A 25,107-nucleotide genomic window follows, 5' to 3' on the forward strand; every position below is an offset into this window, starting at 1 on the left:
GATTTATAGCCGCCAAGAGTTGGAGTAGTTAAAACCACGATACAAAGGGTCCAACAGTCTACTCTGCTTTTTAGGCGAGGCGCTGTTTGTCACAATCGCTGTCACTTTGCAAGGACAGCTTTACATTAGTATGCTGTGCGTGGTTACATACCTGCAACTATGGCTGCATGTAGAAGCAGCCAGCTCGGTAAATCCACGCAGAAGTGGTGGGAGTTAACTGTATTTGACCCTTGGCTTGTACTGTGAAAGGGATATTTTGGGACGATTATAAAAACGAACACAAGAAATGTCGAAATGTTGGCTGACCTCAATGGAGTCTCCCTCCTAAAGGGGGGTGTGCCTCTTAATTGAATAGGATCGGCTTGTGTGGACCTGCCCAATATATCCTGTGTGACTCCTTTACTCAGCGTAGGCACTGACTGCTGTGCGAGCCTGTCCTCCTTTTAAAAATACTGATGTCGTCGGCTTTACTATAGGACATGGGACAGATGCTGTGCTGAACAAGCGGTGGAGGCCACGGCACGCGCCCCGCTGGGCTGCACACGCGCTGCACTCACGTCCCGCTGCTCCTCAGGCCTGGGCGCGCGCCGCTTTCACACTCCCCTGCCTGGGTCCGGGCGGCGGCGCGCGGAGAGGAAGCTGCGCGCGCCGGTCGCGGCACAGGCCACAGACACAGAGCGGCCGCCGAGTGCGAGCCAGTGAGCCGTCCCAGTGCACTGCAGCAGCAGCCGCGCTCCGGCCGGCGCTCAGTAGCGCACACATGTCATGTCAGCATCTGGCCGCCCCTAGCAGGGAAGTGACAGTGCGCTTCCGCTGATGCAGAGACCCGGTCAGTGCGAGGAGCGCCGCCCGTGCACACGCCGCCCTGAAGCCGCAGCGCCCGCAGCAGCAGCGCAGCCCTCCAGCCACTGCGCCCGCCATGGAGCCTTGGAAGCAGTGCGCGCACTGGCTCATCAAGTGCAAGGTGCTGCCACCCAACCACAAGGTGACATGGGACACGGCGCAGGTCTTCGATCTGGCGCAGACTTTGCGGGATGGGGTCCTGCTCTGCCAGCTGCTCAACAACCTGCGCCCCCTATCCATCAACCTGAAGGAGATCAACCTGCGGCCGCAGATGTCCCAGGTAAGGACCGCGCCAGCCCTGTACGGAAGTGCTCTCACTGACTGCATCATCTCTCAGGCCGGACGTCCATTTCCTGTGACTTCGCCGTGGACACACGTTCCGTGTGTGCACCGCGACGTCACTGCACCTTTAATCACTCGTGCGTTAATCCAGAGACCTCGGTCTCTCATCACATAGCAGTAAATTGAATGGCTGTGTCTGCGCCTTGTACCTGCTGGGGATCTAGATATAGCCGTATAGTTCAGCATTATAGTGACTTCACTCGCTGCCCAAGTCTCCACCTAACCACATGTAACCTCAGTGTGGTTGTGGATGTCTGTTGCTCAGTGTGACCTTGGGCATTTCACATCTTGCTGTAACTTCATTGGTTGTGTCTGTTACATCTTGTGCAGAGACACACTGGATTCTGCATCGCCCCTGTACACACTACACTCATTCTGCTGTATCATTATTTTGGCTATGTTATCCCTCCCCCGGCAGTGTTAACTCCTGCTTGTACCCACACCCCTTTTTGTGTCCCCACCTTTGCGGTTGTGTATGGCACCGCTCCTGGAGTACAGTGCCTCTGAAGTATTGCTGTATAACTCATTGCACAACTCCAGCTCCTCCTTTAGGTTGTGCGACTGTCTTACCATCTTTCCCAAGTGGTGTGCTCTGCAGCCCTGTGCATTCTCTTAATTTGCTGTGCGTTCTGCGTTTGGTTTATATGGTTTAATCGAGTACAGAGAGACGTGAACGTGCACCCTGGTTTTCGGTGACAGCTATGACTCCACTGGTTGCAGTGTGAAGTCCGTATGCTCCTCCTCACCCCCAGTATTGTGTCGGTTTGCAGCTCTACCTTTGGTGGCACTGAACCCTTACCAGGGCGCAGAACAATGTACGGATCCGCGCCCTTATATCATGTCTGTCAGTCACTTTAGCGGCTGTGCTCGTCTGTCCATGGTGAGGGAACGCCTGTCTGCGCCTCTTAGCTTTCAGTTGCGTTATCAATTGTGTTACGAGAGGATGTGGCATTACGGCCAGACTTGCCGAGTTTGAAACCGAGGAACAAGGCTCGAGTCTCGGCGTTGGCTCATCATACCGTACTTCTGGGCAAATCACTTAATCTCCCCGTGAAAAAAGGGACCTTGTAACTGGATCTCATACATTAGGGTCGAGTTCGCGCTTTATAAAACTGCAAAAAAAAAAAAACAGTCCGCAGTCATAGGCATCGTTTAATTTTTGTGCCTTCGTTGAATGGGCGTCACTCGAATCATAGCATAGCCCTCCCCCACCCCCCCCAACTTTTTTCAAGAGCAGACCGCCAAATCAGGATGGGGCTTGTATTCCGTTATCTCCCCACTGCCGGCTGGTGACACCTCTTTCCTCGTTTGCGCCACACGTGGCGATGTTCACCATGATTCATTCACTTTGACGGGAAGAGGAACAGGAACTGTCTCGACTGACAGGGTCGAGGAAGCGAAGGGCTTCCTCTGTTGTGTGGTTACCGGTGACAGTCAGTGGAGTAAGATTGCAAAAGGAGGCAGCTGCCTTTCCATCTCCAGGCAGGAGTCCGCCGCCACCTGAGGGTTCAGGCCCTCCTTTCTGCTGCTGCCCGGCCTCCAGGTGGCGGGGTTAATTAATGGCCCCTCATCGCTGCTTCCTGAGGACCCTGGCAGTGGTCACTCACCTGCTTACCAAAAGATGGTCAATGTACCGGTCCCTCATTTACTGCCGTTTGGCGGCCCAGGCACTGGTACCTCATCTAATCGTAGAGGAGGCCTCCGACATTCACCACTCGCCTTCTGCTGTCCGCAGCTCCAGGCCCTGATCCCCCAGGGCTCCAGGCACGGATCACCCGGGGCTCCAGGCACTGATCCCCCGGGGCTCCAGGCACGGATCCCCCGGGGCTCCAGGCACGGATCCCCCGGGGCTCCAGGCACGTGCCCCTCATCTGGTGCTGCATGAGCGCCGCTCTGATCCTTCCTCTGGGCACGGTTCCTTCTCCTGGGTAGTAGTGTTCCTCGCCTGTAGGTACAAAAGGCTTCAGGCACTTAAGTTGCCCTCATCTGCTGCTGCAAGGACCCCCCATGCAGGGGTATTTCCTGTTGGCACCTGTCCCTCCTCTGGCCACTGGCCTCTCACCTGAAGCACAAGGCTCCAGCCCCCTGGGGACGACTCCTTTCTCTGGATAAGGAAATGTCACCTGTACCGTTAGACTCCAGGCACTGATCTCTCTTTTGCTGCAACTCGAAGCTCCAGCACTGTACCCTCAGCAGGGCATTATTCTCTCACCTGCTCCTACATGAGGTTCAAGGCAGGTCCCTCGTGTGGTAACACTCGAGGTTCCAGCCCCCCGCCCACGACTGCTCTGATCCTGTGTAAGAAGGGATCGACCATCGCCCAAGGCCTCCACCGACCCACTGATACCCGAGGCCCCAGGCACCCGTCCCTCGCCTGCTGACACCCGCTCAGGGTCAGATGGCTTGGCTTGTCCTACTCATACTTCAGGGCTCGGAGGAGACCCCTCACCCCTGTTTGTAAAGTGATCTGTTTCAGACGGAAGCTCGTCTGAGCTCCTTCCACGCAGACGCAGTCAGTGCTGGGGTCAGCACTCGCCGTGGCCTGCTTCTGTTTATATCCCGCGCATCACTGCACAGCCTCGGGTCTGTCTGTGCACGTGCGAATCGCATCATGGAGTCATCGCATCACGTGCAGTGGGCAGCAGCCTCCAAGAACACGCTTCTCTCTTTCAGGTATAAAGCCGGGAAGGGCCTACACGCGCCCCCACTAGGCTAGCAGTGAGAGATGCTACTGGTGCCGGCCAAGGTATCAGCTGATGGCGAGGAGTCCGCACGTGTGTAGAGATCAGCCGACACCACCCCAGTGTTCAGTCACAAGAAGAGGGGGCACCCTTCGCACTGTCCTGTACAGTGCTCCACGTGCAGAATCTATCTGCCCGCCCGCGTGGCCATTCAGGTGTGAGGAAGAACCAGGTGGCATCAGCGCCACTTTCGCCGCCTAGGTTGCCCTGTGTATACACTTCCTCACACGCTGCTGGTGCTTTCTCGCTTTCCAGGGTGGCTTTGAGTGACATTCTCAAAGACGTGATACAAATAACCTTTATTTAATAAAGTTGACTTGTTAACCCTTTACAAATATTTATATGTTTATCTTAATGATATTATTAATCGACCCCACCACAAGACAGCCGCTGCGCATTTAAAATACATCAGATTTTATTTATTTATAGTGATTTAGCAGCAGCTGAAGAGTTTCGAACAGAACGCTGTATTAAAGAAAACAAGCATTTGGGAGAGTTCGAGCTATTGGCATTGTACATGACAATGTCTTTTACCTTTGTGTTTTGGTTTGGAAAGTATTGGATGTATGCGGTGTGGAGTGGAATTATGTGGGTTGTATTGGAATTGTTAGTTGTGGAATTGTGTGGTGTGGAGTGTGATGGAATTATGTGGCATGGTGAATAGATGGGGATAAGAACTGCACAGAATAGATAGAAAGGAAGATAGAGGGGGATGGGTAGTTTGTGCAGAAAGTGGTGAATTAACTCGAGTCAGAAGAGCAGAAAGAGTGTGCGAGAAAGAGAGAAAGAAGGGGAGAGAAGGCCACAGACGCATAAAGAGGGAGGACCTGTGTATGCAGAAGACACCCTAAGAAGAGGAGGAGAGCGTGGGTTTGAGGGACGGAAACCTTGAAAAGGCACCGGAAAGAAACTGTGCTTAGTATGTGTGAGCAGGCAGTATATAGAGGAGCAGTATATGAGAGGAGGCAGTGTGATTGCGGGATAAGGGGGGGTAGTGGCAGTGTGAGGGAGAGATGAGAAGAGTTGAGATGGTTGGTGGAAGTGTAAGGGAGAGATGTGTTGGATTGGAATTGTGGAATTGTGTGGCGTGGAATTGTGTGGTGTGAAGTTGTGTAGTGGTAATAGGGGATGTTGTTTCATAGAATGACTACTTATCCATGCTCAAAATGATGAGGGAGACAGCAATGCTGACTTAGCGCAAGGGAGAAAGGATGTCAGAATGCATGGGAGGAAAAAAAAGCAGAGGGAACCATGGGGCAAAGAGCATAGGAAAGAATGTAAGGCAGACTAGGAGAAAGTAAGCAAACTTTATCATAGAAAGGAAGGAGGGTATGTGAAAAAAGAAGGCAGCTAATGTGGCAAAAGGGAAGGCAAAGATCGGCAGTAAGGAAGAGCGGGTGTGTGGGAAGAAACGAAAGAGAACATTGGAGAAAAGAAAGCAGAGAGTGCACACAAATGAATGCAAAGTATAGAGCTTAGCAGAACGGAAAACCAAGAGAACAGAAAAACGAAAGGAAATAGAGCATACTGGAAAGGAAAGCAGAGAGCGTGTGAGAAAGGAAAGCAGACACTAGCAGAAACAACTGGGGGTCTATGAGAACCGTTTTCCTTTATGGCAAACATCTCTAACTAACTATAAGGGACAGAACAACATGCGGAGGTTGCATGGCAAAATTCTGCCTATGAGCACTTTGTCTATCATGGTTTAAATATGGGTGTGCGTTCTACCATCTCTTTTTTGAAGTATGTATATTGCTTTTCCGCTTGATAGTTGGCACCCAGCAGGTCAGGATTACCTGAATAGACTATTTCGGAGACCATCTGAGTAGACTTTTTCACAAATAGTTCATCGGTGGGAGCCATCCCTAAGGCGTACAAATATTGAATAACCTTCCATGGAGCAACGTTGGAATATTAATGTTATTGGTTAAAGATTGCAAATTTTGTTTTACATATCACAACCATGCTTTTTACTTGCCAAATAGTTTTTATATCGTGTGGGTGGGTAAGGGACTGACATTTCTGGGACAGATTTTATATAGTTATGTTTTCACTTACAGTCATGAGTAAAGTTTAATGATTGCATTATTTTTTTATGTATCAATATGCGGTGCACAGCACACCTTATTATTGGATTTTTTTTTCTATGCATGTGGATACCGAGGTTTTCGTTTTTTTCCTTTTTTGTTTCAAGGGCTGGGTGATGGTCATGTGGTTCAAACCTCGCGGCACGATTAGAAAGATTGATTTCACCTGGGACACTCATGAAGGGTTTGTTGAAAACCTGCTCATTTGAGGCACAATCTTGAATGGATGGTCACTCTGCCGGTTATGCTTTGGATCGATTGTTTTTACACCAGAATACATTTAGCTGGTCAAAGCATACGTTCACAGCTCAACTCACGGCGGGATATTTGTGCTTCTTTTTTCGTGTCCTAAGTTACTGAATGACATTGATGAATGAGCGTGCGGGTCAGAGTTAATCATGGTATATTAATGTTATGTTTAGCATGATTCCTTTTTATGTTGTTGACCTAGTACAAAGTCACTGGCATCATTATTATGACGCAATCCAAGGATGTAGTTAATTGTGTAAATGTCTACAGCACTTTTTGGTGGACTTTTGTAGACAATATATTCATGAAGTGCATGTTACACATTTTGTAGACTGTGTTTACATTACCTCCTTGTCCGTCTTCCTGGATGCTGTCCTTACGCATGAGATACTTCTCCTTTCTGGCAGAACCAATTCCCTTGAGGAAACCCAAAAAGTTTGCTCAAAATGGCTCTAGTTACCATGAACCACCACAAAAGGGAGGAACAAACTAAACACTTCCTGTAACATACCATGCCAAAAGACACAAGAAAACAGGAAATAGTCAACCGCCATGCCCCGGTGGGAAGGCGGGATCTGGAAAGATCAACGGGTAGGCCAGACAAGTATTTTCAAATTGTGGCCCAAATCACAAAGTCGTTTTTGTACCGAATCATGGCTGAAGATTTCAAGGGCTACTCCGATCAAGTATCCACAAAAGATTACTGTGTAACTTTAATTGTATTTACTGCCGCATAATTGTACCCAAAAGACGCACAATGATTGGCGGAATGTGAAACAAATCAAACATTCACCCCCAGTCAAGAGATCTGGGTTAAATCCATTGTTCTTTTGATCACCATGCCATCCCAGTTTAGACCAAGTCATATGCAAATCAGTCTTGACCCTGCTCCTGATGGGAACCGTCCAGCCCCAGCTGCCAATCCAGGTCCTCCCTGGACCAGACATGCATCCTGGGCCCTGTTTTGGGGTATCAACCCATATCAGTCAGGCTAACTTGAATCCAGTGGCTCAGTGAGCCCGGTACCTACGTCTGGGCATACCCGGCGTACTTAGGGCAAGAAAGCAAAAGACACACAATGATGGACGTAATGTGGAACAAATCAAACATTCACCCCCCCCCAGTCAAGAGATCTGGGTTAAATCCACCTTTCTTTGTCTAAATAGGGGTGGCTTGGTGAGCAAAAGTTTTTTATAGGCTGTGCCAGAGCAGGGAGTCCATGGAATAAATATTCACTCTTGGTGCTAGCATGTCAGGAAATACCTATCAGCTCATGTACACCCAATGTATGTTCTTTTAAATGAAAGATTGTTTTTAATTGTTCTGAAAGGTTACCAAAAGGGAAGGCTATTTTTAGGGTTGGGCTCCAATGTTGAAGAGCTTGGTATGAGTCTTCGGTTTGTGTTTTTAGAAGTCCAACCAGAAAAACCTTTGTCTCTATAATGGACCTCTGGTTTCTGGGGATTGTTCAAAGATCAGAATAAGTCACGTTAAATCTGAGAAAAAACAGCCTTAGGTGCTGTAGCCACACATTTGAATCGAATGCACACTACCTTTGGGAGCCAGTGAACGTTCATGAGGCTGTACTAATCTCATGACACTTTAAGACTTTGGAGACTTGTATATACACAGCAGTTTGACTTGTGTAGGGTACCAGATTATTATCCTGAACGTCTTGTGATAGAATATTTGCTAAACATGACTCAGGATAAGACTGGGGCTCTGATGCTTTACTATAAATCGGTAAGCAGGAAGACCTGGGTTACTTCCAAATTTGATTCCGACTCATTTGAACAACTAAACCAAAACACAACTCCTCCCAGCCCAACCATTCAATTAATCTTCAAAGCTATTACCTTTGTCGATGCAACCATGTATTTATTAAAAATGTATTTATAAATACATTATTCTAATATTTCTTAGACAATCAAAATACAGCCAATGACACAAAATACAGTGCACAAAATCAGTTTAGTCTCCAACACTACAGAATGAATCCAACCCCAAAATGTAGTCTTTAGTTAAAAAGAAGGCCTTAGCTGTAGACACATAGGGCCCAATTAAGATGTTGGGCGGACCACTGGTGTCGGTCCAGCTGACATCTAGGGCAGCGGTCCGACGGCCGGATTATGATACCGGCAGTCGGAGCGCAGCGGGGGGAAAGACCGCCACCTCTGACAAGCTAAAGGAGCTCGTCGGGGCAGCGGTCGGAGCCTAATCCCTACAATGGAGGCGGTACGTGCGGAGGCACCGTCGTAAGGATTAGGATGTCACTTTCCGACCCCCTTTGTATGGCGGCCCAGCTGCCATGGAAAGGCTGTCGGAACCGGAGTTTGGGAGCCCCTAGTATGGCCCTCATCCCGTATAGGCCTCTGCAATGTGGCCTGGGGGGCACATGTGGTGCCCCCACACGGTGCATGGATGTTTAAAAAACCCTTTTTCTATTGCAGCTTGTGCTGGGGCCCCTTTCCGGGCCACAGCACAAGCTGCAATAGGAAAAGGGATGTTTCTGACCGCCTACAAGGCAGTCGCATCCTTATTTGGCGGGTGGGACCTCCGACTCCTTGCTGGGCGGTCCCACTCCCGTCTGTCCGACTGCCATCATAATCAGGCCAAAGCCCAAATGTCATGGAAGCAATATGTATTTCTCTCCTTATGTAGCAAAGAGCTATAGGCATTTTAAAAGGTGTCAACGTACATTTTAGCTGAACCCCCTGAGTTTGCTTCCACCTTCATCAGGACTCAAAGCAATAATGCATTGATCTAAAGAAAACAAATCCTTTTTGTCACAGCAGTAGTGCATTATGGCCCATACCTAGCGGTGATTTGTTTGGCTGGGATATTGATGATGACTAGTTTTGCTTTTGTTGTAATATCGATCTATGTATTATTTTCAATTATATGTATTTTTGGTATATTGTAATTGTCTTTTTTTTCTATTTATAATTTGTAATAAATCATAAATATATCATTTCAATACATTCTGCATGATGTTGGTTATAAAACTCTCATTCAATGTGAGTGATGCATTAAGTAGGTAGTACTGTGTATAACGATTGAGCATTCATTGCAAGGCATAAGTTGTAAGATGGGGATACTATTCCTTAGTGAATAATTGAGAAGCTCAAGAAACAAGAGCGTGACTGTTTCAATTTAATTGGGCTCATACTTCATTAGTTCCATGTGCAGAAAATTAGATACTGAGGTTGAATAAGCCCTGAAGAAGTTCCTAAAGATCATATGTCTTCTCGAATAAGACACGTGTTGGAAGGAAGTATTCTGATTGTAATGGTTATTGGATGTATATGTTGGAGGAAATTAACCATCATTTGGACTGTATACGGTAGATATATACATGGATCATCTTAAACTCAATGTGGATAAAGGATTATTTTACCAATGAACTTTGAACTATCAAAAAACATGTTCTGATGTACTGATCTTGTGGATTTAGGAATCTGGTTCTTTTTTATGTTCTGTAATTGGTTTTTTTGGCCAGCTGAATATCCCTTATTACTGGCGACCGAAATGTCATGTTTGCTTTGATAAGACTACAGTGATCGAGATGTGCTATTGAACTACTTCTAGTTGCAAATTTATGCTATATGCTATTCTTTAAACTCTTGCTTTAAACGATTTCTGAGGTTTATGTATTCTCTGGGTTCTTATTTTCTGTACTTGCTGTATTGTGCCCCTTGTACCATTTGGCTTTCTGGACTTTTCCCCAGACGTTTGAATGAACAAATCTGTAGATGAACATGGTGTTCAAGGACAACAAATGGAGTGTTTATGTGGAATGCGTTGGGTTACTCCTTTGCTGCATTTTGATGTGTGGGAGGTGTCACTTTAATGGGTAAAACAATTGGTTTTGAAGTTGATCCTGGCTCACACTAGAGGTAGCGAAGTCCATCTGAGAAAGAGGAGCTGGAATCCTTTTTTCAGACCAGTGATCAGCAACCAGCAACATTTTGAGCCCCATACAGCAATTCAAGCTGCTAATTGTGGAGTACAACGTGGCATTTATCTTGACTGCCTGAGCACCACATGGGTGTCGGGACCTGCCCCACAGGCGAGTCCGTAGTTTTACATTGCTGGAGTGGTCTTAAGGGTAGGTGAGGCTTACAAGACATTGGCTTTCTTACACAATGAAGCCATATGTATTCCAGCCTTGTTTATCAACATGTCTCATGATGAACTGCTTTGAAAGCCAGTGTAAGAATTGATTGAACAAGTTTGCCACACTCGCTCATTGGTTGTGTCTCAGAATGTTGTCTTTAGATTAACATTTACAAAGTTAGGTTTTTGTTGTTTTCTATTATGGTCCAATGGGATTTTGGTAAACAGTATTTAGACACAAAATGTATATCCTATGGTATTCTGAACATTGATATTATGGTACTACACCATATCATCAAGGACATGTAGGGTTCCCATGTTGTTACAAAAGGGTGCCCTAAAACCAGACTGAAATATCAGTAAAAGGATGATTGAAAGTGTTGTGTTGGTTGTATGGGCGGGCACTCACTAACTTCGTTGCTATTCCATCCACCTTTTAGGGTTTTTTTGCTAATGTGCAGTAATCACAGCAGCGTTGCATGCTGACAAAACCTCCATGCATGCTTTGACTGCCACCAAATGATCTGAATGTGACTGAGGGGTTGGCTGTAATACTGATGTTGTGACCCTTGTTCTCTCTTTTCTTGTTCTATAGTGTCAGTCGTTGGCTGTGCGGTGCAGGGTTAGTGAGTTGACTCATAAAAAATATAAGTGTAAACAGTGGAATCACACATATGGGACTCGGAGTCTCAGACATGTATGGGTAGCATGTTGGTTTCCTGAGCCTTGGTCTTTCTTACCTGATTCACATTGAACCATTTTGGAGCACACCTCATGCTCTTTTAGGTCGAGCCTACTAGCAAGCACATGTGCTGTCTGTTGGGAGGAATATTGTGGCTTCCCAAAAAATAGATGGGCTTGGACCCCACCAATTGCATTCCCATGTCAGCTTTTCATGTCACTCTTATTTGCCTGCTTCGTATTACTGTTCCAAGTTGTCAATCTTGTGTTTGCACCTCCTAAGGAGCCTTGTCTCTTTACCATTGCTTCGATTGACTTGCATCTCTGCTACCTCTGCTTGTTTTTAAGCACTACTTTTTAATTTTGTGGTAAGCACTCCATGAGGGTGTGTGTGTTTTGGCTGTCTTCTTTGTGTACTTTTCTCCCCCTGCCAGTCATGCTGGTTTCTGTCACTTGAGTGTCTCTCCCACCCCCTCTCTGTTGCACCAGCCCATGTGCTTCTCCCCATCTCATCCCTACTCTTTCCATCATGCATCCCCCATCCGCGTCTTCTGTCTTTCTTAACAACAACCTGTGAATTGCTTTGCCCTCCCTCCCTCCTGTTGCTTTGCCGTCCCTACCGCCCTCTTTTCTGTGTTGCTTCGCTGTCCCTCCTCCCCTCCTCTGTGTTGCTTCGCTATCCTCCCCTCCTCAGGTTGCTTTGGCGTCCCAACATCTGCCTCTGTCTTTCTTCGGGAATGCTGTGCATTGTGTCTAAAAACAATTGGCAAAGCCAATACGTCACCAAGGCTTGTTGGTTGACAACACGGTATCAAAGACAATTTTATTTCTTAATATTTAAAATAGAGTGTGAGTCATCTCTCAACACTATTTGCTTAAAACCATGTGCCATCAAAATCAGGGCTGTGCATCCCAACGGTTAAACACGAGCTAGAGAGGCACAGCTTTAATGTCCAGAGTCTGAAGCTGAGTAGTTTCTATAATCAGAACAATCTTAGAATCAAAGGGTTTGAGGAAGGAGTTATTTATAAGGGTCCCTCTCACCAAGTTTGGTAGGGGGCACAGCAGTCATTTTGCATCACACGATTGACATTAATTGTCACTTGCAAGCCCAACTTTACATTCCAGGAAGTGTGTCTCCATTGGTCCTACGTGGGTGGGACATGGAGCTCAGTACAGGGGGAGGTGGGGACTGTTGGAGGTCTCAGTAGCACATTCTCATTAGCATATTAAAGAAGTCTTGGTTCTGGTGCAAGCAATGAAAATAGCCAGTTTTACTTCTATTGGAGTAATAAAATACAGCAGTCATCATCATTCAAATGGCCCTTCAGGGTTCTGGGCCACTGCACCTGCTGCACCAATGGTAGCTCTGCCCCTGGGCGTTCTCCTTGTCACACTATCCACCCACTCTAATATTTGTTGCATCCTTGGGAGTGCCACTGAGCTGTTCACAACCATTCTAGTAGGCCCAGGCTTTGTTGCCCAAAGCATTGATCCTTGAACAGAGTGCTTTCTGTTCAATAAACATTAGAGAAATTAATTCTGCAGTCTGCTTCTCTTTGATTAGATGTACTGCTTAGATCTACTTTAAATACACTTAATCAGCAAAACCAAGTGCCCAAAATAATATAATAAGTAAAGGTTTTTGAGATTGTTTTTAAAATGCAATTTTAATTCATTTTAGAACAGCTAGGCAAAGCAGATCCATGATCATAACAAATAAATTACATTGTGGCAATCTTAAATTACATCTCTCTACCCCAGTCTGTGCATATTGAATTTAATATGTTTCCTTGCATTTCGTTCTCGCAGTGGAATGATGTAGCCATTTGTTCCTTCTAGTGCCTCTCACAAGGTTTTTATTTTCTACCTGTGGTAAAGGGGGCCTTTGATGGACTTTCTCTCTAAAATGGTAAAGCAGTTTGAAAGCCATCCTGTTACTAGAAAGGCCTCCTTTAGATAAAACAGAGGTATTTGCCTCCAAATTCGCATGCCCCTCCCTGGATTATTAAACTGTCTTTTTAGCTCTTTAGGAACCCCCGAAGCGAGCTCTGGTGTGTAGGGCAAATCGAATATTGGACAAGTAAAGACATTGGGCCTGATTCACAAAGGTAAACTTACACTTTCCTGTAAGTTTACGATAGTTTAGTATTCACAAAGGGAATTACAAGTAGTATCTTTGCGGAGTCTCCGTGCCTAAAAAAGATAGGACATCTTTTCATATGTGGACAGTCCACATTCGCAAAGATACTACTCATAAATCCATTTGTGAATAACACAAAATCATAATCTTACACAAGAATGTAAGTTTACCTTTGTGAAACAGGCCCTCTGGATTAGGACAGGGTAATAACCCCAACATTGATGACCACATGTTTTGTCCTCCAGAAATATCGACGGAAACTTTTCGAGTGCCACTATTTACGTAAGTTACATCTACATATGTTGAAAATATCTATCTATCTATCTATCTATCTATCTATCTATCTATCTATCTATCTATCTATCTATCTATCTATCTATCTATCTATCTATCTATCTATCTATCTATCTATCTATCTATCTATCTATCTATCTATCTATCTATCTATCTATCTATCTATCTATCTATCTATCTATCTATCTACAAAATAAGCAGAGAACTCTGGGTAGTTCCAAGTTTAGGTGGAGAGCAACTCCCATATAGAGCACCCTACAATGAGGTTTAGCTTTGCCCAGACACAAGGGACCACCCACTATAAGTCAAACAATACCCTTTCAGGCTTAGAGAGCCGCATAAATTATGCAAATAAGAAGCAGAGAACTCTGGGTAGTTCCCAAGCTTAGGTGGAGAACAGCTCCTCTATAGAGCACCCTACAATGCCAGCGCCATTCTAAGTTTGTGCACCTCAAAAGTCTGTTTTTCTAGCAAAGTTAGCATAGGTTTACACAGTGCCATACAAGCCGAGCTAGAAAGGGACAAATTGTTTTGCCATTTATACAGCAAAGTATTAGCTAGTGACATCCATGCCAAGATGTGAAATGACAAACAACTTTTACCACTCCAGGTACAGTATTACAGCTTTGGGTTGGTAAGCTACCATCCAAGCTAACCTGGAATGAATAAAAGCAAACGCCTGACTAGTGTTTCACTGTTATTACAGCTCTTCAGAGAGGTTTAGCTTTGCCCAGACACAAGGGACCACCCACTATAAGTGAAACAATACCCTTTCAGGCTTAGAGAGCCACATAAATTATGCAAATAAGGAACAGAGAACTCTGGGTAGTTCCCAAGCTTAGGTGGTGAGCAGCTCCTCTATAGAGCACCCTACAACACCAGCGGCACTCTAATTTTGCTCACCTGAAATGTCTGTTTTTTCTAATAAAGTTTTTTAAGCCTAGGAAAGGCACATTGCCATCCACACGAAGCTAGAAACGGACAAAGTCTTTTGTCATTTATACAGCAAAGTCTTTAAATTTATGTATATATAGTGGTAGTCGATTATTTTAGTAAGATATTAAAAAACTAGATATTATGGTAGGAGAGCTACGGCATAAAAGTGAGGCGAGAGAGATGGAAAACAGTTGGCTGTGGACGGTAGAGATGAGCAAATATGATAGAATACAATTCTTCCCAAAGTAATTACCAGTACTAAAACAATTTACAAATTTCTATAATCACTTTTTATGTTTTTTCCAGTTTGAAAAGTAATTGCTAAACTTGAAGAGGAGAAGTGTGGTTCACGTTTTAAAGTTGCCTAATGAAATTTACTTGTGAAAGAAGTAGTAATGTATTTTCCTGAGTGGGGTGTTGCATTTTTCGCAAATGGCACCAACATCTCTTGACACAGACATGGTTAAATCAAGCATATATTTGACATTTAAACTGGATCCCAATACGTTTTTGACTACTTAGTCATTAACTGTTTTGTGCACTTTTTCATCATAGTAATTACTACGCTCAAATCTAGCCAGGAAGGTGGTGGAGAAATGTACTTTTTGAAACAAATAGCATGCACATTAATTATTGCACTAGTATGGCATTGTATTTAAGATTTAGCAGAGTTTTTAAAACCTCCTAATTCACAGAAAGGACATCATACCTGTAAAGCATGAGCCGACATTCTGGGAAATAACTTTCTTTACGTGAATCATGACAACATTCCCTTCCATACCCTTAGAAGCAACTGTTCTTCTGAATCTAATCCATTTTGCACCCTGTGTGCCACTACATTCCACTTTTAAACTGTTGTGGCACCATTCCTTCTGACTACTGCAGCCAATGGAGGGGGCCTATCTTGTAGTCCCCCATATTAAGTATAAGTGTAGAGGAGACTGGAGGCATTCTGTTCTGTGGCTGAAGCTTTGAAACAGTCTGCCTGGCTATGCCAAACACAAACATTCCCTCCTGCACTTTATTCTTCAGTTAAAGAAATGTTTTTTTAAATTAATGGAGCTGGTATGACAGTGAGTGCATGTTTGAATGCACCTAGATTCCACTGAGTCTGTGGTGCTAGCTCTCTGGTGTAAAAAAAATTCTAAGTACTTCAAAGAGAAAGCTTTAGGAACCTCTCTCAACTTTAAAGGTGGCACTACATTTAAAAATAGGACCCTCAGACCCACTCTTCAGTTCACTTTCTGGACCTGCATAAGATCTCTTAGAGGACTGCCTGCTGTACCTGAAAGTACTGCTGTGCTGCCTGGAGCTTGCCTTGAATCCTCAGAAGCCAGCTCTACCGTTTGAGCACTACATCTTTTCATACACACAGGACTACCGGAGTGACTCCAAGGGCTAGTTTGCTGGCCTTCTGTTCAGAGCCATAGGGACACAAATGGCTCCCACCATCTTGAACCCACACCTGGATCAAGCCTGAGTGAACCCTGAACCTCCAAGGGGTGCCCCACCAGTCCTGGTTCCTTGGTTGTGGAGCAAGAGGTGTCCAGATAGCCAAAATCCCAAACTAAGGACTTTTGGCTAAAAACTGCCCTGAGAACTGAGGGAAGACTGGGACCAATCTGCTCGTTGTTCCATCCAAAGTGCATCGCCAATCAGCCTTGCCTTAGAAAGCTGCTCCCGCTACATTCTTCTCTGCAGCCGCAAATCCTGTTCCCCGGTCCTTCCCAAAAGGGATATCTCAGCTCCTGGAACTGTCTTGAGCTAAAGCCTCCTGCCTCGTCCCACTGGAGATTCTGGACTTCCAAAAAAGATAATAAGTTCAAATATAGAAATTTTCACTGCAACTTTGACCCAAGGCTCCCCCGACAACGACGCTCCCTCATGGGAGCCTTGCTCTGCTGAACTTAACCTTCTCAGAACTTTTGTCTTGAAAACTCTTCTGAGTCTGAAGGTAAGCGCTGATCAGGCCCAATCCACTTTTTTCATCCAACCCGCAGTCCATAGCGGTCAGCCATATTTTTCAACTTTGATCTTTTAGGCTCTAGATTTTATCAAAAAGTATAAAAATGTATGACTCCAGTTCTTTTGATTGAATTTCTGTCATTTTGGTGCCAAATAATATATTAAAATGTACTCTTATTTTCTAAATTGATGTGGGATTTTTCTTGCGTTGTGTTTTTACTTTATTATTGTTTGTGTGCTGCATAAATACTTTACACATTGCCTCCAAGTTAAGCCTTACAGCTTTTTGTGCCAAGCTACCTAGGGTGAAGCACAGGTTAATTTAGTGACTTTTTGTGTTTCACCCTGCCAGGGATTGTGGCTGTTGCTTGACCATGGCTCACACCCCTTTTTTTCCTGTTAACTTTGAATATGGTTCTAGAGTGCTGCATAAACATTTCTGAAAATTGTTTGACACACTGCCAATGGCTCAAGTATGCAAAACCACTGAAATTTGCCAGTGACTGTATGTTACGAACAAAACATATGCCATAACTCATACCACCCATAATGTTTTACTGTTAGTAGTCAGTCTTTTCTCCTGTGTCATTACTAAATCTGTGTTTTGTGCTTTGCTTCTTCTTTTCTGCATGGCAGGCGAAGTGAGTTATAGTGTGTCGTACATACCATAATTGACACATTTCAATGGGTTTGCACATGTGAACCAGAACAATGGCTACCTTTTGAACTGAACGCTTTTCAGTGAATTCTAATTTTTTTATAATACGCTTTTTTTATCCACCCCGACTGCACACAGCCCTGAACCCAGCCGATAATGGGTCCCCAATACCTTTGGCCGCTCTTTTTGTGCACGGCCTTTGGCTGTGCACTGCAGGCCTGGCCAAATAGAATGGCTTGCAGCTAGGCCCTATGCCTAATCTGCTGGTAGTGGCTAGTCCCAGCTGAACATGGCCAAAGTCTGTTTTCAACAGAGGTTGGCCATAGGGCTTGTGTTGTAATAAAGTGAAACCACTCCAGTAGAAATCTTCTAGTCGTTAATTTAAACCACTACAACTTTCAGTCAGCTGAGTGGCACCAAGGTGACAAGTGGAATGTTCAGGTGACAGGGGCATTACATCATCAGGGAAGGGAAGGAACCATGGGGAAAGGGAGGAAGGGGGGGCAGGATGGGGAATTTTAGATAAATAGAATATAACACATCTCCATAATGAAGAAAATAAAAAATAGCCTAGTCCCTAACGAATAGCAAAGCAGTTATATAACAATATTAATAACAATGTTATATGAGGTAACTGTAATAATGGAATTACTGGATATGGAAAAGAGAAAATTATGTAGAAAGGAAGATAGGGCATCAATCAATTCATAACGAAATCCTTGTGCCACCTAGGTGCACAAAGTATTCTCCTCAATCGATTCCCACTCTCCACCCTGTCGTCTGTCACCATGTGAACTTGTTCAGGCAGTAAAGGGCGGTAGCTGGTGGTACACGTAGCAATCTTCCACACTCCCCATGTTTATCCATTTTCGAGAGTGATTACATTTCTACTTACATGTTTAATTTTTATAGGATGTGAAAACTTGCTACCTTCCAAAAATCTCTTCTCTGGCAATATCACCTTTACCCATTCTTCTATCTGGAAATTAGGGTTGTGGACACATTTTTGAACATCATATCTTTTCTTGTATTTGTCTTGGTGAGTGCTTATTCTTTGCACAATGTCTTGCCTGTTCACATTGATCGAAATGTCCCCTGTCCCCAGAAGGCTGACATCTTCCTTGTTGGCTTCCTCCTTCAATGAAATGAACGGTGATACACCAGTGACACTATGAGGAGTGATCCTATAAGCCCAGATAGGCTCTTGCATAGCCTTGGTTATCAGAAACTGCATTTTCTCTGCCCTCTTTATACAATCTTTTAATAACCGATTAACATGTTCAACCAACCGATTCACCCTTGGGCAGTATAGTGCAGTTCTGAAATGTTTTATGGACATTTCTTTGAGGAACTCTTCATTTGGTGAGAAGTGAACTGCACCCCATTGTCTATAGTGAGGGTCTCCGATAGGCCTTCATCAAAAAGTGTGCTTCTCAAGCAGTTGATCAACGTGTATATGGCAATGTTGTGAATGCATTAGGTAACTATCCAATGCATGTGATAATCACCTAAAACCAATATAAAGCTTCTGTTAGGAACTTGAGGTTTAATGGGCCGATTATATCTAGTGCCAGTTTTGTCCATGGTGTACTTGGGACCTCAACTGGTGACAAGGAAGGCACACTGGTTTTAAGAGTTTTGCCACTGTTGGCGCAATCCACACAACCTTTCACCACATTCTCCACCATAGTGTCCATGTTGGGCCACCAGTAGTCTGATCTAACTTTTGTTCTTCGTCAGACTACGCCGAAGATGGCCCTCATGAGCAAGATCGATTATTTTCGCTCTCATTCAGCGAGGAAAGATTATTTTTTTCTCCTTGACAGATGAGTTCCCGGTACTCTCTCAGTTCTAGTCTTCCCAATATTTTGCAATGGAGATGGGCAACATATCCTTATCATTGGGCCAACCCTTGTGAATGTGCGTGCTCAGAGTAATAATTTTCTACATCCTCGTTAATTTTTTGTTCCCACTCCCTGGAATTTGTACTGGTTGTTTTTACTTCCAGCACAAATTCCTCAGATGTTTGTTCATGGTTCCCTATATCAATGTTGAGGGGATTGCGTGAAAGGTAATCTGCAAATACATTTAGTGAACCTGGAACATAAATCATTCTGAAGTTGTAACCTTCTAGTCCTAGAACCCAACAAGCGATTCTTGGTGTTGTCCTTTGCGAATCCTTGGTAGTGAATGCAAAAATCAAGGGTTTACAGTCAATTCTAATGGGGAATGGTATTCCACATTAGAAAAATGTGAAATGCTTGACTGCCCAGTAGCATGCTAGAACCTGACTTTCTGCTACTGAGTATTTACTTTCTGATCCTTTTAGTGCTCTTGAAGCAAAAGCCACATTCTGTTCGATGACAAACTGTGATGATTTGTGTGGGTCTAATGGGATCCAATTTTCCTAAGGTTGTAGCATTTGCAATGGCAGACTTGATGCAGTCAAATGCAGTCAAGCAGTCCCCCCCCATACAATTGATACCTTGACCTTGAGTAAGCTGCATAAGAGTTCTACTGTTGTTGCACAACTTTGGCCGAATTTGGAATAGAATTATAATAACTCTAGGAATGATCTGAGTTCTTTCTTATTGGAAGGCGCTGGAACTTTATTAATTGCTTCTACTAAATTGTACTTTGGTTTGATCTCTTCTTGGGAAAAGTTGGGCCCTAGGTACTCTACATCTCTCATTCCTACGCAGCATTTTTCTTTCTTAATGGTTAGGCCTGCATCTCTAAGCCTAATTAGAACCTTTCTGAGTGTGTTGTTATGGTTTTCTTTATCGGTGCCATAGATTAGAATATCGTCCTGAAAGCACACAGTGTACTGAACCCCTCGCAGTGGTTGTTGCATGATTTGTTGGAACGCAGCCACAGCTGACGCAAGGCCGAAAGGCATGCTCTTCTATTTAGAAGCCCCCAGGGGTGTGATGAAAGACATCAGATGTCTCAATTGGGGATCTAACTCTACCTGATGGCATGCGAAGGAGAGATCTATGACACTAAAGAAGGAAGCATCCTTAATCAGTGTGACTACCTTGTGAATACGGGGCAACGGGTATCTGTCAACAAAAATGTTGGAGTTAAGTTCACGCTTATCGACACAAAACCTGATTTGCTCGTTGGTAGACTTGTGGGCTATTACTATTGGGGCCAGCCATTCTGAACTTTCTATTGGCTCAATTACATGCTAACTTTGAGGGGTTTATGCAACAATAACGGCGTGGGTCTTACTTTATGTACTACGAGTCTGGCGATAGGTTTTACATGAATGTGATGTTGGTAATCTTTTAGTAACCCCAGTTTATCCGAAAACAACTTGGAAAATTTGCTGCACACTTCTTCTCCACACGCTGTAGGGTTTACAAGCGGAACAGGTTCTAAGTCCACTTACATTCCAAATTCTTTTTGATACTACCACCTAAGCAGATTTCTCTGTTGCATACACTTTCCCTACTGTACATCTGCCCTTGAAACAAATATGCATTATTTTCACCCCTAGTTTGATATCCAGTCTTTCTAGTTCTTCACTCTACCTGGAAACATATTTTCAAAAGATTCATTGTCTTATAGTGTATATGAAGAACAGAAATCCATAAACACAGTAATAGGCTCATTGTCTAAAGTTATTTCACATGACGGAAATTTCATAACTCCTCCCTCTTTTTTCTACTTGAAATACAAACGTCTTTTCTTCCTGACTAACTGGTTGCATCATGTGCACTTATTTATTCTGTAAGTCTCCGTGTACTCTAGCAAAATGTCAATTTTTCACCACATTTTCCGCATGTGGAACCACGAGCTGACACTGTACGTTGGTTGCTAAGTGCCCTATACTCCCACAGCGGTAACACTTCAATCTTTCATTTGTCACTTGTCCTCAGGAGTTCTTCCATCCTATTTCTTGAAGGACTTCCTTGCTTTTTCATTAAGTTGACATCATTGGTATGATGCTGAGTCTCAGTATTAACTTTAATTTCTGTCTTGCATTCAGCTGTATGTTCAATTCCTACGGCAATGTCACTAGCTTGTTTCAGGTTTGAGTTTTTGGCTTGTAATTTTTCTTGCACTCTGGGATTGTTGGTTAAAACACCAAAATCGCATGTATTGGATAATCCCTTGAGTGCTGCAACGTATTTAATATTTATTTATTTAAATTATTGATATAGACATCTGTTATTTGGTTAAAAGCCAGGACTTTAAATCTTTCCTAAATTTCAACAAATCTGTCAGACCTCTCAGATCAGATGGGAACCTATCCCAAAACTGGGCAGCCCTCACTGAGAAGGCGCAATCCCCATATCGAATCTTCCAGAACTTGTGTTCCTTAATAAGATTTGCGGTTGCGGACCGTATCTTTAATCGTATGATTGTACTTTCTCTACATTGCCTCGTACTCTTGTAAAGAATGTATGCCTCTCTAACACTATGCCAATTTTTTTTCCAAAGGGGTCCTGAAGTTTATTAAACATTGCAAAATATACATCCGATTGCGTGTCTGATTCATCATAATTTTCATCATCCTCTTGTTGGAATAAACTTTCATACATTTTCCATCTTTCTTGTCCTAAATTAAGCAATACAATATGTTGCTTTCCACTCCTATGGCTATAAAATGGGATTCAAAAAATTTTGGCCAGTGTTTCCAAGGGAGAGCTTTTTCCCCTTCCTCATTTAATAATGGTTGGGCTGCCATTGTTGGATGGGAAAGTGTGTATCAGATGTTTATATACAGATGTTGAAGCTTTGATGGAAGATTTTAGAATTGGAAGCAAGAATAAGAATTGAGAATAATCTGCAATGTACACTGTATTGATGTCTTGCACTGTTTGCTGCAGTCCTCCTTCTGTCGTACTAGTGAGCACGCAGGGTTAATTTCTGTGTTCTTGCGCTGGTGGGTGTGAATTTATGACTATCCCTCCTAAAGAGCATATACCATCAGGCTGCGCCGTGCAGCATGTAGTCACTCGCCCTGAACTGATCCGAATTGCCACGTCTGAAGCCTTCAGGGGAGGATCACTGCACTCTATTGCTATGAATGTGGGGGATGATTGCAGATCCTTATTTTCACAGTAATCGGCCGATCACAGCAATGATCACTACCAATTACAGTGAATAAGGTCACTTACAACCACTGTCGTAGATCCATGCCTGTCAAGATGAAGGTTTTACCATAAAACTAAATGTAAAGTCTCTGTACTTGCTGCATAGTATGCAGGCTTGTAACTAGCACACTTTGGGGGTGGTGATGTTGCTGTCCCCACACAGCAATTGTCCCCAATGTTGTAAAAAAGTGAAGACCCTCCAGTAGAAATCTTCTAGTCATTTATTTACACCAATGTTCTTTGAAATCTGCTACAAAATCTATATATTCCAAAATGGAACTGGTGAAAAGACTACTGAGAGAAGTTTCCCAGCCCGGAAAGCACACTGTTCAGAACTACAGAGTTCTCTGTTGCAGTGTTAGCATTTATCTGCTAGCTCTGGAATTGAATGTGCAGGTGATCAGGCATAGTGAAATGGTATCTGCAGTGTTGTGCTGGTGCTAAACACCTGCAGCTATTACTACTAAAGCGGATGGAAGTTGAGGGTCAGTAGCTGTCAGTTTGAATGCAGAAAACACTGATAAACTGACTACGTCATGCCATTTGTCTGCCCTGAGCACTACACAAAGTGTGTCTCAATGGGGTTAGGTGGTGTGTCTCACACAAGCTGTGTTTTGGTCAAAACCTGGGATTCTGTGCATGATGCTATTTTTGGGTGGAGAGCCTCAAGCTGACAATCGGTGCAGAATGCTGGACTTGTCAACTAGGCACTGGGCTAAGTGCTGACATTGGCAATTTATTTCTGCACTTGATTGTTCTCCATTGTTTCTCTCATAGTGTACCTTGTTAAGATTGTGCACATAGCGGGCATCCAAAGGTCTACATGGATTTAACTTTTGTACTAAACATTAAGTATTTGTTTACCTTTGAAAAACATAAATATTTCAACTTTGAAACAGAATGTGTGTTTAATTAAAAATACATTTTATTATATGATAAAAAATAAAGTAGAATGATGAACCCATCGGTTAAGTATCACTTTTATTTACTCAAACTGTAGCTCTGGCTAAAATGGCATTATTAAATGATCTTTGTACTTTCGATGGAATAGATTTACAAAGATCTAATTTTCAAAATGTGAAGGCTTAAAAAAAAGCTAAAACAATAGAAAGTTCCACGACTTGGGTTACAGAAATGTGGCAAATGCGCACTAACATTTTGTGCCCTAATAACTCAGGCCAATGCAGGGCTGGACTGGGAACTGAAACCGGCCCTGGCAAAGAGCTGGGCCGACCCCGTGGGTGGTTGCTAGCGGAAAGCTTTGTGCCGCTTTTGTTGCTGGGGGCCGACATTGCAGCTGTGCTGCAAAACCTGCCTGGTAACAAAACCGGCACACAGGGTTCTAAAGCCCGCACCCACCCTGACGGCCCACCGAGGAAACGCCCAGTGCCTGCCACGGCCAGTCCGGCCCTGGGCCAATGTGAAATCCCCCTACAAAGAACTAATTATAGGAGTTGGCCTAATGGTTAGGGCGGTCGATCTCGAATCTGGGGAACTGGGTTCGAGTCTCGGCAACAACGCTGAACATCCTGTGATTCTGGGCAAATCACTTAATCTTCCCGTGCCTAACAAAAAAATGAATGTGTCCTCATGTAAAGCAACTGGTGCTATGTAAAGCGCTCTGTTAGCCGATCCCTTCGGGTCAAGCTCGTGCTATATAAAACTCTGTTAAAAAAAAATAATGTATTTATGTGAAATAACTAAGGCATTGAGGACGATGAGAAAGATTATTATAGATGGATGGCGATTTTAGATTCCAGCTGTTTGACTGACATATACAGCGTTTACTGTTTTTCTACTTTGTAGTTTGTTAGGATGTAATCTATATACAGCCGTTGTTTTGTTGGTGTAGGGATTGTGGTCGTAGATAAAGGGGCTTTTGGCTAATTTAGGCCGAATGCTGATCTTTCAATCCTCCCCCTTCACTTTTTCTGAGAGCCTTAGGTACTTCTATTATGGTAGGAAAAAATCGTAGTTCCAGGCAGCGAGAGAATAATCTTTTGAAAGATATTCAAATAAAGGAGTTGGAACTTCAAAAGGCCTCTTTAGCATCTTCTAGTAAAGTTCCCTATCTTACTAAAGAGTTAGAACATATCCAACAAGAATATAAGGGACTCTTGGATAAAATGTTATTAAATAGATGGAGGGTTAGTAAACTTCAGAATTTTTCATATGGTGAGAAGAGTGGTAGGCTTCTAGCTTGGAAAGCTAAAATTAATAAAGCCCGAAACCAAATAAGTAGCTTAAAGGAGAGCGTAACAGGCCATATAGTTGATATTAATACAAAAATAGGGGCTGAAGTCTGTAGTTATATGGCCAAGTTATATAAAGACGATATTACGCCAGGGGTGGAAAATATACAGCAATTTTTGGATAATGTGGAACTTCCCTCTCTGGATGCACATCAAAGAGATTCTCTTGCTTCTGAGATATGCGAAGAGGAGATTCAGATACAAATGAGATGCATGGCAAGAGGGAAGGCCGCCGGGCCAGACGGCCTCCCAATAGAAATATACTCGTCTCTCGAAGATAGTATAGTATCTGTATTTAAAAAGCTCTTTAATACTATCTTGAGGGAGGGGGAGGATCCCCCGACATCTTGGGCTGGGGCAACAATAGTCTTAATCTTAAAACTAAATAAGGACCTGCTGCTTGCGGAGTCTTATAGGCCTATATCCCTGTTGAACACGGATTATAAAGTGTTCACAGGGATAGTAGCAGCCAGGGTCGCAAAGACTATCAAGAGTGTAGTTCATAGTGATCAGAGGGGCTTTGTTCCTGGAAGGCAACTCAATGAACTAACTTTTACAATGCTCAGCGTAATTGATCTGGCTGATTAACTTTTAATCTTCCTGTGACAGCAGTGGCAGTTGACGCCGCTAAGGCGTTTGACCAGGTTCATTGGCCCTATCTTTGGGAGACTCTAAGAACCTTTGGATTCCCTAAG

At 43.8% G+C, this 25,107-nt stretch overlaps 1 protein-coding gene across 2 annotated transcripts in view; it reads left to right on the forward strand.

Annotated features, from left to right (window-relative positions):
- The first annotated feature begins 390 nt into the window (after window positions 1–390).
- Window positions 391–25,107, forward strand: part of VAV3 (vav guanine nucleotide exchange factor 3) — a 1,147,877-nt gene continuing 1,123,160 nt past the window's right edge. For both annotated transcript variants that reach the window (XM_085602242.1, XM_085602243.1), the window contains exon 1: window positions 391–1,123. In XM_085602242.1, the coding sequence (XP_085458368.1) occupies window positions 920–1,123 (204 nt within the window). In that variant the 5' untranslated portion in view covers window positions 391–919. The remainder of the gene's footprint in view (window positions 1,124–25,107) is intronic.

Source organism: Triturus cristatus, chromosome 4_2 (assembly GCF_964204655.1).
Source record: "Triturus cristatus chromosome 4_2, aTriCri1.1, whole genome shotgun sequence".
Classification (NCBI taxonomy): Eukaryota; Metazoa; Chordata; class Amphibia; order Caudata; family Salamandridae; genus Triturus; species Triturus cristatus.